We start from the raw sequence: 20,011 nt of genomic DNA on the forward strand, positions 1-20,011 counted from the left end.
TGCCACAATCTACAAGAGGATGATGCTGTGTTTTCCAAAGCTAGGTTTTTCTTACATTTCTATGGGCTTGAGTCAGCAGATTTTTTTTCTACCCAGGGCCGCCATCAGGGCAGTACTACCAGTCCTGCATTCAGGGGCCCGGAGCTGACAGGGGGCCCAGGCTCCCCAGTGTTCTCCCAGCGCTTTTCAGCCGGGCGCAACGCCCAGCAAATTTAGATGCCCGCCCAGCTGTTATCGGCCGAATCCTGCTGCCGCCACTGCTTAATGCGCAGCCTGAAGAGCTGCCAAAAAACCCGCCGGATTTTAAACAAAAAAGAACCCCAGCAAGCGATTCGAACTCGGCTTCCCTCCGAAACCGGAAGTTACGTCGTGGGGGGGGGTAGAGAAGAGAAGCCGGCACGGACCATTAGAGCCCCGGAGCATGCGGGAGATAGGCCAGCCACGGAGGGAAGCTTACTTGCTCTTGCTTACTTCGGGCCTTTCTCGCTGCCGGGTTCTGCCTACTTTCTGTTTCCATGAAGGCAGGACCTGGCAACGAGAAAGGCCTGAAGTTGTAAACTTCCCTCTGTCGCTGCCCTTTGGGAGATAGGTCAGCGACCAAGGGAAACTTGCAACTTGCCTTTGTCTGTAACGAATCTGCCGGGTGTGTGAGACGGGGGGCTGGTGGAATGGGAGGAGTAATGCTGCTGCACCCAATTAGGGGGGAGGGGAAGAGAAATGCTGCTTCTGCTGTACCCAATTGGGGGGGGGGGAGAAATGCTGATGATACTGCTGTACCCAGTGGGGGGGGAGGGGGAAGAGAAATGCTGCACCCAATTGGGGAGAGAGAGGGAAGGAGGGAGAAGGAAGATCAGGAAAAGGAGGAAAGAGATGCAAAGACCATGGGAGGGAGGGAAAGGAGATACCATACCATGAAGTGGAAGAGAGAGATGTCAGGGCATATGGGGGGAAAGCAGGGCCAGATTAAAGGATAGGCCCAGTAGGCACAGGCCTAGGGCCCGAAATAGTCAGGTGGGGCCTGCCAGTGCTGTGCTTTGAGGCCTCACCCTTGCTGGATTCGCTGGCAGCAGCAGCAACCTCATCATCATCCCGGGCAACCCCCAACACGATCTGACCCTCCTATCTCTCCCTCCTTCCCTCATCAGTGACGTGCCAGAGGGAATCACGGCAGGAGAAAGCCCTGAAGCAGCCTGCTTAGAGTAGAGCAGTGCTGTTTAGAGTCTCGTGATGGGAGGGAGGGAGAGATAGGAGGGTCGTGGGGGGGGAGAGTAGCAGTCTGCCCCGGGTGTTCGACCTGGCGTCATGAACTTCTTCAGCTAGCATCAGCATTTACAATTCACTGCTGTTGCCAGCTTCAGGGCTTCCTCTCTGCCGAGTCCTGCCTACTTGTTTCCATGAAGGCAGGACCCGACAGAGAAGAAGGCCCGAAGCTGGCAACAGCAGCGAATTGTGAATGCTGCTGCCTGAAGAAGTTCATGAAGCTAGGTCATGGGTGACAGAAGGAGGAAAGGGAGCAGAGGGGGAGAGACTTGCTGCACCCAACTGGAGGGAGAAAGAATATGAGGGAGGGAATGAAATGAGATGCCAGGGATTGGAGGGAAGGGAGGGAGGAAGAGATGCCAGGGCATGGAGGGAAGGAGGAAAGTATGCCAGACCAAGGGAAAAGGAAGGGGGAAAGGAAGGAGGAGATGTCAGAGCATGGAGGGGGAGGGAGAGATGAAAGAAAAGGAAAGGAGTGAGATGCTAGAGAATCAGGGAAGGGAAGATACCAGACTGTGGGGTGCGAAGGAAAGAAAGGAGAAGAGAGAGATGCCAGAGCATAGGGGACGGGTTGGTGACAGAGAGAGAAAAATGGAGAGGTGGCAGAGCTGAAATCAATCATGTACAAAGGAGAAGAGAAGGGGCACAGGATAGACAGTTTATTGAAGGAGCATAAAAAGAGGGAAGATGCCATATGGAACGGGGAGAGGGCGGACATTGGATGGAAGGGGCTGATGCTGTATGGCAGACAGAGCGGACAGATGCTGGCTAGAAAGAAGAGTGAAGACAAGATGATTAAAGCAAAAACGACAAAAGGTAGAAAAAATTGTTTTGTTGCTTTACGTAGAATCAAGTAGTATTGTATCTATTGATTAAAGTTTATAAATAGGAAATGGAAATAAGGCAGTTTTTTTGGGACTAAACCCCTTTCCTCAGGTCAGGAAGGATACCATAACAGCAGGGGTGCCCAAATGGTCGAGCGCGATCGACCAGTAGATCGCAAAGGCAATGTGAGTCGATCGCGTTGCCTTGGCAATCTTTTTCTTCCTGCCTCCCTGAGCCAGGCCAGGTGCGTAGAAGCGCTGGACTCGCAAGACTTCACTTCCGATGTCAATTCTGACGTCAGAGAGGAAGTTCTGGGCCAGCCAATCGCTGCCTGGCTGGCCTGGAACTTCCTCTCCGTCATTAGAATTGACATCAGAGGTGAAGTCTTGCGAATCCGGCTCTTATACATTCCTGGCTTGGCTCGTGGAAGCAGGGAGAAATCGGCATGGTGGCTTAGGGGGTAGGGAAAGAATCGGGGAAGTGGAGAAATTGGCGCGATGGCTTGGGGGGGCAGGGGGAGAGAGAAAGAAAGAGAGACAGAAAGAAAAGGGGAGGGGCAGAAAGAAAAAAATATTGGATTTATAGTCAGAAGAAGAAAGTGCAAACAGAGACTCATGAAATCACCAGACAAAAAGGTAGGAAAAATGATTTTATTTTCAGTTTAATGATCAAAATGTGTCTGTTTAGAGAATTTATATCTGCAATAGCGCAGGGAGCCTATGAGCATCGAGAGCAGCACAGGGCATTAAGTGCATCTCCCTGCTCTAAAAACCGCTATTGCGATTTAGTAAAAAGGGAGGGGGTATATTTGTCTATTTTTGTATAGTTGTTCCTGAGGTGACATTGCATAGAATCGTCTGACTTGACCTCTTTGAAAACCTGCGGAATATAAATGATAATTAACATTTTCTCTGCATACAGTGTGCTTTGTGGGTTTTTTTTAAATTTTATTGTTGGTAGATCATTTTGACTTGGTCATTTTAAAAGTAGCTCGCAAGCCCAAAAACTATGGGCACCCCTGCTGTAGAGCCATTTCTTGTATGACTGGATGAGCTATATTTATCTTTTTTTTAGTTGTTTAAATTCTTGCAGAAATAAATGGCTAGATTGAACCTAATGACTTCATTAACGCCTGTCCCTTTTTTTAACTTCTATACCATTTGAAAGAGGGCAAATACTTCTTAAATTTAGTAAAAATATTCTGGCACAAGTGTCAAACCTTAAAAAAGGAAGTCATATTGAGCATTGGAAAATAATAATAATAATTAACTAATAAAAATAGGGCTCCTTTTACTAAGTTACGATAGTGGCTTTAGCGTACGCCACGCGCGCTAGATGCTAACGCCAGCATTGAGCTGGTGTTATTTTTCCCACGTAGAGCAGGGGTTTGTGCGCGCTAGACATATGTTAGTTTAGAATAGATAGGTATAGATTAGTTTAGGTTAGGTTAGGGTCCTGCTGAAAGAGTCTACCTTGACGTGGTTGCAAGCTTACAAATCTTTTGGTCAAAGAGTGCGGTGACAGAGAAAAGTATGTGTGTATTCAGCCCATGGAAGAAGGGGGGGTCGGGGGGGGAAGGGGTGCGTGGGGGGCCCAATAGGATTGCTCAGTAAGGGGCCCAGAAATTTCTGATGGCAGCCCTGTTTCTACCTACAGTGGTGGTGGTGGGGGGGGCATCATATGCTATATTTAGTTAATGGTCCAGTGAAAGAGGCAGCTCAAGTCCAGGGGTGAATATGAAGGAAGAGTTATCTTTGACAGATCCTTGGCTGCTCTTATTTCCTTTATTAGGGTTAAAGAGAGGATTATCGTGAGGAACAGAGATGAGCGGTAGCTCTTAGTGTTTTATAAATATGGACAAGACTGGCCGTGTTGAATGGTCCGTTGACAGCAAGAGAATTACAGGGCAGTATAAAAACATTGTGCACTGCGATGGCCCCGGGTCCCGATGGATTCTCCTCTGAATTTTACAAGATGCTTTTACCACTATTATGTGCTCCACTTCTGTCTTATTTTGATCAAGTTGTTGCTGATGGACGGTTTCCGGAGAGATCCAATATGGCGTTGATCTCCCTGATTACCAAGCTGGGCAAGGACCCACAGCTTCCGGGTTATTGAATGTTGATATCAAACTCCTGGCGTGCATCCTAGCAGACCGACTCATCCCCATTCTATCTAATTTGATTTGCCCTGAGCAGGTGGGCTTTGTCAAGGGCCGACAGTCGGTAGTGAATGTCCGCAAAGTATTGATCTCTATTTATCATTGTCAATCCCTGGCTATGTCTGCAGTTTTAGGCAGTTTAGATGACGAGGTCAGCTGCGATTATCTTTTTGCTCTGTTGCGTTATATGGGATTATCAGGATGGTTCTTGATGGCTCTTTATGCATTATATTTTCAGCCTACTGCCCACTTGCTGGTGAATGGCCAGCGTACCGCCTCTTTTGCTATAGGCCATGGCACCCACCAAGGCTGTCCATTATCTCCTTTGTTGTTTGTTCTCTACCTGGAACCCCTCTTGCGTACTTTCATGCTGGATGATGTGGTGTCGGGTGTCAGATAAAAGTGTTGGCTTTTGTGGACGACCTGTTGTTGGTTTTGACGCAGTCGTTGGTGTTGCTATCTACTATGTTGGGGATGATCGAGGAATTCTCTTTCTATTCTGGGTTTCAACTCAACCGTCATAAATCGCTTATTCACCCTTTGGAAGCCACTCTGCCTCATAACTGAGTGGGCACTTTCCCCTTTCTCTGGGCGGATGATGCTATCAAGTACCTGGGTATCTGGATCCCAAGAGATTTATCCCACTTATATGCCCTAAATCTGCAGACCCGCATGCAGTTCATGGAGCAAAAATTAAAGCTTTGGAGAGCTTATCCCTTGTAATTGATGGGAAAAGTCGCCTTATAAAACATGCTGCTATTTCCCTATTGTTTATACCTTTTTCAGATGTTCCCTCTCTTTCTACAATTTGCTGTATTGGGCTTTTGCCCATATGTTGAATGCTTTTCTGTGGAACGACAAAGGGCCTCAGCTGGCGTACTGGATAGTGGCCTTACCTAGGGAGCGGGGAGGCTTGGGGCTTCTAAACTTGAAACTATATATATAGTAGCTTGTCAAATATGTCACCTGAACGATTGGTTCCGTAATGTTTCCCAATTTTCGTGTCCGCCAATAGAAACTTTGCTCCTGCGTCCTCTCCATTTTAGTAGCCTGCTCCATTCTCCCTTGTGTTTCTTTCTTGCGGCTGTTCGATCTTTCCCTCTTTATCTTTCGATTCGTAAAGCTTGGCAACGTTTCTTTGGACTGTTGCGACTTCCTTCGACGACGACCATCCTGTTGCCAATTGAGGGTAATCTTCTTTTCACTGTGGGTCTGACCTCCGCTTCTTTTCGTACTTGGCAGTCCAATAATCTAATGTACCTCCATCAGGTTCTCATGGACGATGGATCTATCCGCCCCTTCGAAGATATTTGCATGAAGTTTCGACTCTCGGCGCCTGATCACTTTGTGTATTGGCAATTGTGCCATTATGTTAGTACGCTACCTGCTAGTGTACTCATGGGGGAATCCCTTGAACTCTTTCAGGCAGGATTATGCCTTGAAGCACAGAATACTATTCCACTTGAAATCGCTAGCGGAATATCTTCCCAGTTTCAAGTATATGCGCTTGGGTCAACAATGGACTCATGTTTGGGGGTTTCTATTTCAGCTGGCCTTTTGTGTCGTAGCCTTCGGGTGATATCTCAGATGCGCTTCTCGGTGGCTCTTTGGGAACTGAACTATAAGATGACTATGCGATTGCACGTATCTCCCTGGCACGCCCAACAAATTGCACTCCAACTAGATGCTCGCTGTCCTAAATGTAAACTGGGCGCTACTTTGGAGCATAGGTTCTTTGCCTGTCACCAGATTCGTGCTTTTTGGGAGAGGATCTTGGATCATATTTCCTCCATGTGGCATGCCCGCTGTATAGTTTCCCCGCAGCTTTGTTCTTTCAGTGTAGGATACTTGCTCCTTTGCCGAAGGGCTTACGTTGCTTTCTAAGAAAAGCTATTTTGCTAGGGAAAAAGGTAATACTTCTGCTTTGGATGGACTCATCACTCCCCTCTTTATAACAATGGAGGGTGACTATGATCCAATTACTGCAGATGGAGTGTCAGATGGTTCCTCATAAGGAGTCCCAAGCGGGTCAGCGTTTGCAGGATGTATGGGCTCCTTTCTGGAATACTTTAACACCTGTGGCACGTAGCTATCTACTTAATATGTAATGTTCATTTTTGCTTGTTAGCTTGTCTTGAATCACTCACCCTGTTATGGTGTAATGGCAGTGGTGGTTCAGGAAGCACGATAGTATCTGGGCCACACCTGCAGCTTGGTTAAAGAGGGGGGAGGAGGGTTGTGGGGGGGGTGGAGAAAATTGCTTCTTTCAGTGTTGCAGACTCTGGAACTTTGTTGTTTTATTGATTATCGCTGTATATTTTTGTCAGTTCTTCTTTGTTTTTGTTCAATAAAGATGATATTTTAAAAAATAAATAAATATGGACAGAAAGATCTATTTGTGTCCCATCCAGCAGACTTGATACAGATAGTTATGGATTTAGAGTTGAGAGTGTCTGAGATCTAGTGATGCAAAGTTGCTTGGATGAGGTAGCATTGTAAAAGGAAAGGAAGGGTGCTAGAAGAAATGGATGTTTTAGATTGTTGGGAAAAGCTTTGAAGTTGGAAAGGAAACTTTAAAAAAAGGGTAGTCAATGAATCTCAGTTAATCGGTAGTACTGCAAGATGATGCAAAACTGGCCTTTTACTCTAGGAAGATTGGAGGTATTTAACAACCACCCTAAGAATTGTTTTATATGGTTCATTCCTTGGTGGGGTTTAAAAAGGATTTGGAATTTATGCCCAGTTGTGATCCACTAGGAGATTTTTTTTATATAATAGGTTGGTTTATTTTAACAGTAGGAACTTTCATTGCTAAAAAAAATAAAGTTTCTAGGACTCAAACGCGAGTCGATGGCACCTAACAGCTTTCATTGCAGAAAATTTTGAAAGAGGTAGATAGAGGGAACAGAAATGAAGGGGAAGATACTGCAGGCTTTTTGGTCATAGAAGATCTAGATTGCTTTGCTCTTACAGCATAGCTCTTGAGAATGTGGCGATATCGCACAAGGGATACTCGGAGCTAATCATTGCTACTTTGCTCAGAGCCAAAAAGACTACAATGGATCTGCTTATGCTAAGGCGTGGGAAACTTTCCAGCAATAGTGCATTAAAGAGAAGGCAGAGCCTTTTTCTGCTCCAATCTTCATGGTCTTAGCCTTCCTCCATGCTGGCCTTGACAAGGGAATTATTGTAGCATCCCTCAGAGTCCTAGTAGCAGAACTCTCTTGTTTCAGGGCTCAAGAGCATAAGGCTTCATTGGTGTCTCATCCAGACATTGCCAGATTCCTAAAGGAGGCACTGTGGCTCAGGTCATTGGTAAAACACCCGTTTCCCTCATGGAACCTTAACGTTGTTTTTCAAGGCCTCAGTCAGGTGCCTTACGAGCTGCTGAAAGAAACGTCCTTGATGGATCTGACACTCAAGACAGTTTTTCTTGTGGCTATTATCTCATCAAGAAGAGTGTCGGAGCTTCAGGCTCTTTCTTGCAGAGAGTCTTTCCTCAAGTTCACAGAGGCCAGAGTTTCTTTGTGCACAGTTTTGTCCTTTTTTCTGAAGGTTGTTTCAACTTTCCTTGTCAATCAAGAGGTCAGATTGCCAGCATTCCAGTCAGTTATCTCATGCGCCTGCCTACTGTCTCAATCAGAAAGTTTGAATCCAAACTGAGATTTGAATGTCAGTCGGACCTTAAGGGTAATGCTATAACACATTGGGGTATTATTTGAGCTCCATAAATGTTTCTGTTTGGCATGATTGTTTTGAATGTTCAATGTTTAAAACATGTTTGTTATAATTTCAGAGTAGAACAGAGTTGTAGTTTGGGGTGTTTCCCCGGACCCCTCTTTTACATCTGTTTCTATATGGGGCTATCACCTGCTTTGATACAAACTGAAGGGGATAGCAGAGCTCTCTATTGATGGAGGAGGGATTCTAAAGCTGGAGTGGATTTCTTCTGTACAGCTCATGAGTATGGAGACATTATCCGTCCATCCAGAATGACACATCTATCGGCTAGAAAAAATATTAGCAATGTAAGAACCTATTCTGTCTATACTAAGATTTCATAAACCACACGGAGGTGCAGAAATGTTTAAATGATGGATGCAAAGGCATTGCCCTAGTATGAGAGAATGTGGTTTAAGTACTTGATTTCATGATGATATAAAGGAATGCAATGGTCCTTGGAATTGCACTAGAACCCAGTCCATCCTTTCTTAAACAAGTCTCTTGTGGGTTGTTTGTTGTTTTTTTTTTTAAGAAACACAGATGTACTGAGCATTTATCACTTCCTTTCTTTTCAGCTTAATTAAGAATCCAGCAGAAAGGGCAGATCTGAAGATGCTAATGGTAAGGTTCTGCTTATTTTCCAGCACTACTATGTTCAAATTGGGGGAGGGGAGAGGGCTGTGTTTGCCTGAACTCTGTTCTTGGGCCTGTTCTTTTTAATATTTTTATAAACAATATTGCTGAAGGGTTGTCGGGTAAAATTTGCCTCTATGCGGATGATACAAAAATCTGCAATTGAGTAGACATGCCGGATAGTGTGAATAACATAAAGAAAGACCTGGCGAAGAATGGTCTGAAATTTGGCAGCTAAAATTTAATGCTAAGAAATGCAAGGTCATGCATTTGGGCTGCAAAAACCTGAGGGAACGGTACAGATTAGGGAATGAAGAGCTTATATGCACGACAGAAGAGCGGGACTTGGGTGTGATTGTATGTGATGATCTTAAGGTGGCCAAGCAGGCTGAAAAGGTGACGGCGAAAGCTAGAAGGATGCTAGGTTGCATAGGGAGAGGTATGGCTAGTAGGAAAAAGGAGATATTGATGCCCTTGTATAAGACTTTGGTGAGACCTCATTTAGAATATTGTGGACAATACTGGAGGATGAAGTCGGTCCAGAGGAAGGCTACTAAAATGGTATGTGGTCTTCATCATAAGGCGTATGGGGACAGACTTAAAGATCTCAATCTGTATAATTTGGAGGAAAGGTGGGAGAGGGGGGATATGATAAAGACTTTTAAATTCAAAACTCAAAAAACAAATGTTATTAGCCAAGTGGTGGGGGTACCCTCTGAAAAATCATTTAAAGAAAGTGAAGAAAAAGCCTCAACTAATAGTGATATGCGGATGGCAACCCAATGAGTTTTTCAGCCGTTCTTATTCTGTATCACAGGCAAAAAAACTCCACTAAATTTCAAAATGCAATTTTTCAAGCTGGGAAAAGTTCCACTACTGTGCACAGGGAACAAAGGAAAAATAACAAGAGACACAATTCACTTATCTTCATTGATGTTAACCATACAGCAAAACGTGCTTCATCCAGCATAACTTTTAAATACCTACGTAATGTCAATGCGCATGAGTCGAGTCTCTTTAATTTGAAAGGAAACTATGCAATGATAGGGCATAGGATGAAGTTAAGAGGTGATAGGCTCTGGAGTAATCTAAGAAAATACTTTTTTACAGAAAGGGTGGTAGATGCATGGACCAGTCTCCCGGAAGAGGTGGTGGAGACATAGACTGTGTCTGAATTCAAAAGGGCCCGGGATAGGCACATGGGATCTCTCGGAGAGAAAAAGAGATAATGGTTACTGCAGATGGGCAGACTAGATGGGCCATTTGACCTTTATCTGCCATCATGTTTCTATACTGGAGCATGTCTCCTAACTAAGGTCAAAAATAGGGGTATTTTTCATTATACAGTACCCAAAGAAGCAGTAACATCAACTAGTGTAAGCTATAGAAAGTTTGAAATTTACAGTATGCCAGTGAACAAAAATATGGCCTTTTAAAAGATTGAGATGTGGTCCCGGGCAAGTTATGGCACGAGCCACATGTTTCCCTTACTACAGTAACCTTGTTTGATTTATTAACTGCATTTGTGAAGGGATTCACCCAAGGCGGTATACAGTAGAGCAGGTATAACTCAACATAAAACTTATAATTTTGTTAACAGCATAACAGTAGTAAAAAACTCAATTATAAACATAAATACAATGAATGAGGTAAAGTCAAAATCAGTAAACTGAAACTTAATAATAAAACTACCATGAAACAGTTTCAAAAATATACTTAATAGCACTGAAATTCAAATAAGAGAGAGAATACATACTAAAAGGGAGACATAATACTTATAAAGCATCTAATAAGACCAAATCAGTTTATCCTATAGCCAAGGGGTCAAATGCAGATATTATATGGGGACATGGGTGATACAGAGTGTTTTGGGATAAACAGATGGGAGGCTAATTTCAGGGCAAGTTGTTTATACAGTTAAACAAAGTATAAGGAGCTGATTTAGTTAGTACCGTGTTTACCCAAAAATAAGATACTGTCTTATATTAATTTTGGGCCCAAATAATGCACTAGGTCTTATTTTCAGGGAAACAGTGCCCAATCGCAAACCCACAGCATCTTTCTAATAATAATTTTCATAGTGCTAGCAACTTTTTCCATTTTCATAATGTACAAAATGTAATAATTTCACCAGATTTAAGCTGGTACTTTTTTCAACTCATATCAGTTTAACTGTATCAATCAGTAATATATTAAAATCATCTTAAATGATTTTTTGTATCAATATTTCTAACTGGAATGGACATTTAACAATAGTAATAGTAATTCGATGCAATGTTTGGCTCCTGACACTATCTCACTTTTTCCAATAATAATGTCAATGCCTGGAAAGCCAAACCCTCCCCCCGCTGACCCTTCCATCTCTCCCTCCCCCACCAACTGCTAGACCAACATACCATTATGGTACCTTCAACAGCAGCGTCGCAGCCGTAATCTAAATGGGCTGCTTTAGGCCTGCTTCCACTAGGGTGTTCTTCTGCCGCATCACTGATGTCATCAGCAATGCAGCACTCGGAACACCCTGGCGGGAGCAGGCCTAAAGCAGCCAGTTTAGATTACTGCTGCGACGCTGCTGTTGCAGGTACCTAATGGTATGTTGGTCTTGCGGTCGGCGTGGGGCGGGCAAGATGGAAGGGTCAGTGAGGAAGGGGGGAATGCTGCTGCCGGTGAATCCAGTACAACTAGGGCTTATTTTTGGGGTAGGGCTTATTTTCAGGGTAGATCTTATTTTCAGGGAAACATGGTATGTGTAGGAACTAGTCCTGGTGTAGAATGAGGATATAGTCAATAACCCTAAGTATTAAAGACTTGGGTGAAGAGCCTCTTCTACCCCCCTCCCCCAGCATTATAACTGCTGGGTTGAGAATCTCCAGCACAATAGCAGGTAACAACAGAAAAAGATAAATTAACCCATTCACTCTGCCCAGCCACTCCTCTACACTGCAAGGACACATCACAACTGCAGAAGACCTATTCACCCATAGGATATTACTTTCTGTTTGACTCAGTGGCTTCCTACCATCCTGAGAAATGAGCATATATACAAGATCCCTGCCTCAATCCCTAGTATCACATCAGGCTCTACAATAGACATTTCCCAGCACATCCAGCCTCACTATGGACTTACTGGACAGTTCCTAGCCACCACCAATGTGGTGGCATTAATCCAGTGGGTTAACAAGAAAGTTTTTGCTGGTATCAACCCAGCATCCCATGGACTGCCATATTGTAAAGTTATGTTTCCTTTCTTTATCAATTGGCTCATTCAGTCTGCTTAATTTTATCTCCTGTGGCAGGCCATAAACCTAGCCAGTCTCTAATTTTTTCCCTCATCTCCCTGCCCTCAGAAATATCTTATGCTGTGCCAGTTCCACACATTCATGTGCTGTTTGTTAGTGAATCTGTTGTTGTGTGTTGATGTGTTTTGGGTATGGTATAGTATAGGACAGAACAGGTTTGGTGTGTGGTGAAAGAAGTGATGATGTCCTCTTGCCTTCTAGAATCATCCCTTCATCAAGCGCTCAGAGGTGGAAGAGGTGGATTTTGCAGGCTGGCTGTGTAAAACCCTTGGCTTAAACCAACCCAGTACCCCAACTCGCACTGCTGTGTAAAATGCAAGCCCAGCTGTCTCATGTCCATCTGTCCATCTGTCTTTAGGAAGCCAGAAGAACCTCTTATTCTTTCCCTTCTCCTCACCTTGGTCCTCTATCCAATCTGCAGTGAGAGTGTTAGAATGGAGGGGAGGGGGAGAAATGAAGAAAGAGAGAGAGAAATGCACAGACTGTCTTGCTTTTAATTTGTTCTTTTGCATATGGCTCAGTCTTACTGAGGTCTCCAATACTCTGGGAAATGTGATGCTGCTGCTGCTTGTTCGCTTGTGTCCTTTTGAAGCAGTTACAAGGTGGAAATCTGGAAAAGGTCACAGCTTTGTACTATGTTCTATCTCCTCTCCATTTTTATCTTTTTTTTTTTCTCTTTGGTGGTGGAATATGGGATCATGGACAGTTAGGGAGGAGCTGGTGGTACGGAAACAGAAAATGAACCGTATCTTAGAGTTATGTTTAAAATATCTCTATAGTGATGTGGAAAGGGGGAATGCCATTGTACAGGAGAGAGTGATTATTGTCCAGCTTAAGGTTGGAGAGTGAACTAGATAAATGAGAGGTCTCGTTCTCCTGTTGCTTGACAGGCCATGATTGTCTTGGCCCAGGAATCTTATAAGGATTTTATGACCATGATTTTGGACAGCAGTAATGCCCATTATTCCTGTGTGGATCCTTTATTAAATAGAAAGGATGGAATAGTGTTCAGCTCTGTATTCTGGTTTCTGGGAGAACATAAAGGAACAGAGGGTTGACAACTATCAGGGTCATCTTAGTCCAGGATGCACTGTTCTATAGAAAGGCAGGAGAAGCCAATATGCTTTCCTATTGAGGAAGAAACAATGCAGACACAGAATTGAAGCAATAATGGAGGCCGCTGCTTTCCATGGGATTTGTTTTCTATTCAGTAGATGGTCTTTAATTGTGTGAAGAGCTCTCTGATTGTTTGTAGCATACCCAGCACTGCCTGCATCACCTACAACTTCAGGGCAGAGGAGGATCCAAACATCAAGTGTTGCCACTTGACACACATGAGCTATGACAGACTAACACAGTCCTGGTTTTCTTAAACTCTCTTCCACTGTATTCGGGCAGTGCAGCGGAAGGTGGGGGTTAAGCTCAACCCAGGGGGCAGGAAGTGAGGGCAGGAAAATGAGTCCATCACAAGGGACTGGAAATATTTTTCAACCACTTTCACACTCTTACATGCCAAAACAAAAGCAATATTTTGGCTGTATCCATCTTGAAGAACTGCCTTGATTGCTGGAAAATCCATGTCCAGTAACCATCCTGTACTGCACGTTTGGTGAGAACCTGCTTCTTAATAAGTGCTGACAAACGATGGGACTGACATTATGTCCGTATCAGCCACAGAATGTGAAACATAGAAAGAGGGTTCCTGAAGAACACAAACGTGTGCATTATTAAACATTTATATTTTGCCACACCAATAAAACAGTGATTGATATTTATTTACTTTCTGATTACACTGAACTTTATTTGCTGAGTAATTTTTTCACCAAGAGAAAGGGGCATCAATAATAATGATTTTTTTTTTTTTAAACATAGCCTGCTCTGTGATTTTTTTTTTTTCTCTCCAGTCAGTGGAGATATTCATTTTGCAAACCTTGAATTCTCCTAGCCTTAGGAGACAAGGTAGAGCTTCTGTGACATCTGAACATCTTAAGCCTGAACATCAAATTTGACCTTAACATATGTCTTGCAGCATGTCTCCTTTGACCTGGTGGATTCTGTTAAAGACAGTCAGACATGTTCCCAACAAGATGCTATAGAGTTTCTAGGAATCGAGTAACCTTTATGCTGCTGCTGCTGCTGCTGCTGCTCCTGCTTACTCTTCCTTGCTGCACATCTACCTGGAAAGAGTACAAAAAGAACACTTTCCACAGTTAGAGTCTTTGAATTCTTTCTCATCTTACACGTTGTCCAGTACTCTGTTGGCCCCACTAACACACAGAACATGCAAGCCAATCATTGTGATAGAAGTTTCTCATATGAAAGCCCTGGTTGAAGGTTATTTGAAGTGGCAATAAATTAGCTTTTGGCTATCACTGGGATAGCATCTGGTCATGGCTGTGCACAGCACAAGGAATGTGTTTTGTAGAGGGAGTTACAAGGTTCAGCATTGCCCTTGAGAATTTTAGCTTATCTGGATATGAAAAATAGACCCTCTGCTGATTTCTAATGTAATATAAATGAGTCTTTTTTTTTTTTTTCTAAATAAAGATATCCAGACTAATAAGACCTTATGATAAAATGCAAGAATGTCCCTAGCTCTTCCCACCACCACCCTCCCAATCCATGGTTGCTTTTCAGAAGGAGGTCTTGTCTGAAACTCGACATTTCCTTACTAACAGCTGTTAATGAATTTATTGTGTGTTTATGTTCATAAAATGAGAAAGTGCTTTGTGAGTTCAAGCTTTGTATTTTTAAATTAAGAAGTACTGAACTTCAACTGTTCTCTGATTATTAATATTGGATATGTGGGGGAAGACTGTCAAGAGGGAGGCCTTGTCATTCAGAAGAATTTTAAAAAATGTCTGCACCTTTTCCCCAGGATTGAATTGAAGTATACAGCACTCAATATATTTCCAGGTACGAGTTCAGACAAAGAGATCCCCAGACCCTTTTGATGGTGAAGTGGTTAGGCCTTGCATAAGTGAAGTAAGACCCTATAAGGGGTTGTTAGCTGCTAGGGTGTGCAGCATTTCTCTGTTGAGAGTGATGTTGGGGGTGAGCGTACAAGGAGCAAAGCACTGACTGGTATCCGTGAAATTTCTTGGGAATGGGCTAACCCATTTGTGATGCTTTTTCCTTTTGGAGTGCCCTTTACAAGGCGCATTTCATGCTCATTGTGGTTCAGATGTGCTGAATGTTTCAAACGCATAAAACAAAATAAAAAGATTAATGTGTAACAGTGGATTTTGCTTTTTTTTTAATATTCACATTGAGTTGTGGTTTTGCACTCTTTCTATGACCAAACTATTCTACTTGACACCTTTCAAAACTCACCTATGATAATAGTGCCTAGTTCATTCTCTAACCCTCAAGAGCAATCTATTTTTGTGCTTAACAGAGTTGTGCATAAGTTCTTATGGAGCTTCTTTTTGAAGGGGATGAGAACTTGAACGCAAATTACACCCTTCTATTTCAGTTCCAGTAACTGTATTGGTTCTGGAGCACCGTGACACCTTTTTCATTCTGACAACAGGTGAAGGAGTCATGTCTGAGCCTTCAAAATGCACACAGGCTCTTTCATCAAAGGGTGCTAACATGAATATTACATTAGTGATTTCTATTCCGCTTGTGCCTTGCGGTTCTAAGCGGTGTAATGGGAATAGCAAATGAAAATAAACCTAAAGTATTTAAGAGATCTGACATGGCATGTAGTGAAAGGATTAATAATAAAGGAAAATTTGTCTTTTAATTTGTTATGGTGACTTTGATGTGCACCAATGCACACTCCCAAAGAAATAGACTGAGTGAGAGGTGATGTAAGAAAGCTTGAGTACTTGTCAGTTAAGATTCAATGCAAAAAAAATTACAGAATCATGTTCTGTTTTTGGGGTGCTGAAATCCAAGGAAGCCGTTCCAAGTTAGGGGAAAAATGGAATAATACTCATAAACTACTCATTCCAGGAGAGCCACTATACTCGCATTACCCCTCTCCTAAAGTCACTTCATTGGTTTCCCATCCATTTCTGAATATAATTCAAATTTTTCTTACCTGCAAATGCACTCACTCGCTGCCCCTCACTATCTCTCTTCGCTTCTTCCCCTGTGTCCCCCCCCTCCCCGTGAACTCTGCTCAGCTGGTAAATCTAATCTTTGATTTTATATACCAATTCATCCCTACAAGAGGGCTCAGCTTAGCAAAATATTAATGAAATATATAAGGTTAGAGCAGAAACTGTAACTTTTATGCCCAAAAAATTTTATCTTTTATCCCAGGACAAGCAGGCAGCATATTCTCACATATGGGTGACATCATCCACGGAGCCCCGATGCGGACAGCTTCACAAGCAGACTTGCTTGAAGAACTTTTAGAAAGTTCACGACTGTCTCACCGAGCTTGCATAAGTGCCTTTCCGCCCGACATAGGGCGCGTGTCTCCTCAGTTCTAGTTTTTCCGCAGAGCTGAGAAGCCATCGCTTCGAGGTTCTGTGCAAGCGTATGAACTAGTTCGATCTTTTTTGCCTTCTCTGCCGCAGCTTCCATTTGTTATTTTACTCAGAGTCATTGCGTTAAGCGTCAGTAAAAAAATCTACCTTATTTGGACTTCTGGCGACAGGATCCATTCCGTGGCCTAGTCCTGCGGACTTCAGTTTGACTGCGGCCGTCTTTACCTTGATGTCCCATCCAATCACTGGCTTCAAGAAGTGTAGTCGGTGTCAATGTGCAATCTCCATCACCAATCCCCCATCATTGGTGTATTCAGTGTCTGGGCCCAGACTACTGCACGGAGTCATACGTTCGCTGTGCTATACTTCAGAAGAGGTCTCTTAAGAAACGGGTTCAACAAGAGAAAATCTTTAGAGGTATGGACCTGACTTCGGATAAACCTTCTACCTCTACCTCAACATCAACCAAATCTTCCTCAATGGTAAAGGCCTCGACACCGACCTCGACTAAACCAGTCTCGATGGCCAAGTATTCGACCTCGGGAAAGTCATCGACGACATTTCCGGACAGGCCTTCGTCCAAGTCTGTCACCTCACTCAGGTATGCTGGCTAAGAAGCCACCAGCCCTCCAAGCTGAGTCTCTAGCCATTCAGGCAGAGAATTTAGTCCTGTTGGCCACCCAGTGACCTGCACGCCGTGCCTCCAGGTCGAGAAACCCTTCTACATCGAGGTCTTCCTCGCCAGCAGGCACGCCTGCATCAAAGATACCAGCCCCTTGGTATCGGCGCCTGTTTTCCAGGATATGCTGGAAGAATTTTTGCACAAGGAGTTTGGCAATATGATTGCAAAACTAACTCCAACTTTGACACTGCTCCCTGCAATCCAGCCTGAGTACTCTTTCACTTTACAAGGAGTCGAGTCCTTGAGAGTGTCCCGAGACCAACATGAACACTTGTCTAAAAAAGACAAGAAATTAAGTTCTTACGAATGTCTTGACCTCAGTCCTCACTGAGTCACTCCTCATTGCATCGATCCAGGTCACCGAGGTCTCGAACTCCAGCTGTGCTTTCGTACCATCCATCGAAGCATTCGAGGCAAGTCTCAACGTCACCTCGACAGACTTGAGACCTTTCTGAGCATCATTGTTCGAGGCAACATCAGGATGTTTCCCATTCCAGCTCTTCCAGGTGCAGGTTTTCCTCGCCAAGACACCATTCACTGAGGCATTCTTCATTGCATTGAGGTTCTTTGAGGCGACACACTCCTATGTCGAGGCGTTCTCCAAAGGAGCATCATTATCAGCTGGCATATGGTTCCTGTGGGTCAAAACCATCATCTCCAGCTCACTCTTCTAAAAGGAAGCATTCTCTTTCTCCTGTTCCTTCCAGGAGTAGGTATTCTTCTACATCAATACCTCCTGAATCAGTATCAATACTCACGTGAGGCCTCACCTTCTTTCTCTGCTCTTCAAATATCTTGTCCTACTTCTCCTCACAAAGAACATTCCTCGGCTGATCTGGTGTCCTTCATGAATTTCCTTTGCCAAATGTCTAAGGATCTGGATATTCCTTTGGAGACTGATTCAAAATACACTAAAGAAATGTTGGAGGAACTGGAGATGCCTCATCTTCCAAGGGAATCTCTGAAGTTGCCTAAGAAGGCATTCTTCAGCACACTTTCCAGCAGAATCTTCATACACCATATTCCATTCCGGCAATGCCAACAAAATTGGGAATCTCGCTATAAGACAGTACCTTGCAAGGGATTCGAGAAACCACAGCTTTCACACCAATCTCTGGTGGTCAAATCATCCTTGAAAAGATCTCACCCTTTTAGAATCAATGCAGCGGTTCCACCAAGCCGGGAGGGACGGTCCATGGACAAATTTGGACGTAGACTCTATCAAAATTTCAAGGTGATGAATAGAATCTTGAACTATAATTTTGTTTTTACCAAATATCTTAAGCACTGGGTCAAGACCATGCCTTTGTTTTTCAAGTACTTGCCTCCGCATCATTTGTCTGAATTTCAGCACATGCATTCTACTCTATCTCAGCTATGGGTTCATATGGTTCAAGCAGCATATGATGCGTTTGAAATGTCTTCATAGGTGACTGCTTTCTCAGTGGCAATGCAATGCTTGGCTTGGCTGCACATTGTGGACATGGACCCAAATCTACAAGATAGACTGGCAAACATATGCCACGGCACTGAGCTCTTTGACCACTGTATCTGCTGATTAGGTGGAGAAGGAAGGGGCTCTGATTTACTACTAAAGTTAACTGCATTATCTTTGGGACAATGCTGTGAACAAGTCTGCCCTGTGAACTTCTAAAAGCTAAGTTACTCAGCATTTCATATTCTGCTCTTTTCACTGTTTTTCAGCATTATATCTGCTTAATTTCTCTTCTCCTCCTTGATTCTTACTTTAAAAAAACACAAAAAATAAACCCTTCTCTTTCCTTTGTTAAATCTTATTTCCTCTTTCCCTTCATAGGAATAAGGGTAAGACTTATAGTCCCACCAATCCCAGGGACCACTTTTCATATATAGAAACCCAAATAATCAGGACTACTCAAATCAAATCACTTCACAACCAATCAAGATGACCTTTATTCTAAGCAATCACTGTGGTACTTTAATTCCAAGACACACTATTTGAAGGCTTAAGGCTTGCCCCATCTGTCTTCAACTTGCTAGTATTAAGGAGGAGCTCTGCAAACTTAAACAGGAATTGAATACAATTAAAGCAGCTTCCATCACTCCATAAAATCATTCCAACTTACCACCTCTACCTCAAAGAATAAAACAGCCCGGGAATAAATGGGTCACAGTAGGCTCAGGAAGACTGCGACATGTAACACAGAAACATCCACCTTCACTAATATTATCTCTACAGAATTCCTTTGCTCCACTAGTGCACTGCGATACTCAAGAAAACAGAAGGGAAGTGAGACTGGAACCAATGAAGGTAACTCAAGAGAACAAGCGCACCCTAAGCACAAATAAAAAAAGCCAAAAACAGAAAAACTATTACTGTTGGGGGATTCCATCATCAGTGGCATTAACCTTGGAACACAAGGCGAAGAGACCAAAATAGTGAAATGTCTTCCAAGATCCTCAGCTACCAGGAGTTCCAGGCAAATACACACTATAATTAAGGAAGAAACTAAGGATTTTAACACTGATGTTGTTATCCATCTGGGAACAAATGACTTGGCCAGCAACTCCACACTTGCAGCACAGAAAGCTTTTTGAGAGCTTGGTGAGGGCTTGAAACCTTTTGTAAAGACTTTAGCTTTTTCTGAAATACTGCCTGCATATAGAAAGGGAGAGCAAAGAGTGAAAAACACAGAGGACTTTAATAGTTGGCTCAAAGCCTGGTGTCATCAAGAAGGCTTCAGGTACATAGGAGGATGGGGAAATACATGGAAGGACAAGAATCTATATTGCACTGATGGGCTACATATTACTACAGCAGGAAAAAGAAACCTTGCAGAGAAATTTGGACAATATGTTTCTAGGCATTTAAACTAGAAGGTGGGGGTGGTGTATGTATGAAGGACAATTATAGAGACCACCCCCGGCAAAAGAAAAGATGTGATAGTAGTAAAGATTGCAACATAAACAATATCAGCAACTCATTTCTTAGTATTGCAACGGAAAG

At 43.3% G+C, this 20,011-nt stretch overlaps 1 protein-coding gene across 1 annotated transcript in view; it reads left to right on the forward strand.

Moving 5' to 3' along the window:
- MAP2K2 (mitogen-activated protein kinase kinase 2) overlaps window positions 1-15,142 on the forward strand; it is a 63,272-nt gene extending 48,130 nt beyond the window's left edge. Inside the window, exons 10-11 of the mRNA XM_033955324.1 lie at window positions 8,545-8,590; window positions 12,103-15,142. Of these exons, the coding sequence (XP_033811215.1) occupies window positions 8,545-8,590; window positions 12,103-12,213 (157 nt within the window). The 3' untranslated portion in view covers window positions 12,214-15,142. The remainder of the gene's footprint in view (window positions 1-8,544; window positions 8,591-12,102) is intronic.
- Window positions 15,143-20,011: the final 4,869 nt, after the last annotated feature.

Source organism: Geotrypetes seraphini, chromosome 8 (assembly GCF_902459505.1).
Source record: "Geotrypetes seraphini chromosome 8, aGeoSer1.1, whole genome shotgun sequence".
Lineage (NCBI taxonomy): Eukaryota > Metazoa > Chordata > Amphibia > Gymnophiona > Dermophiidae > Geotrypetes > Geotrypetes seraphini.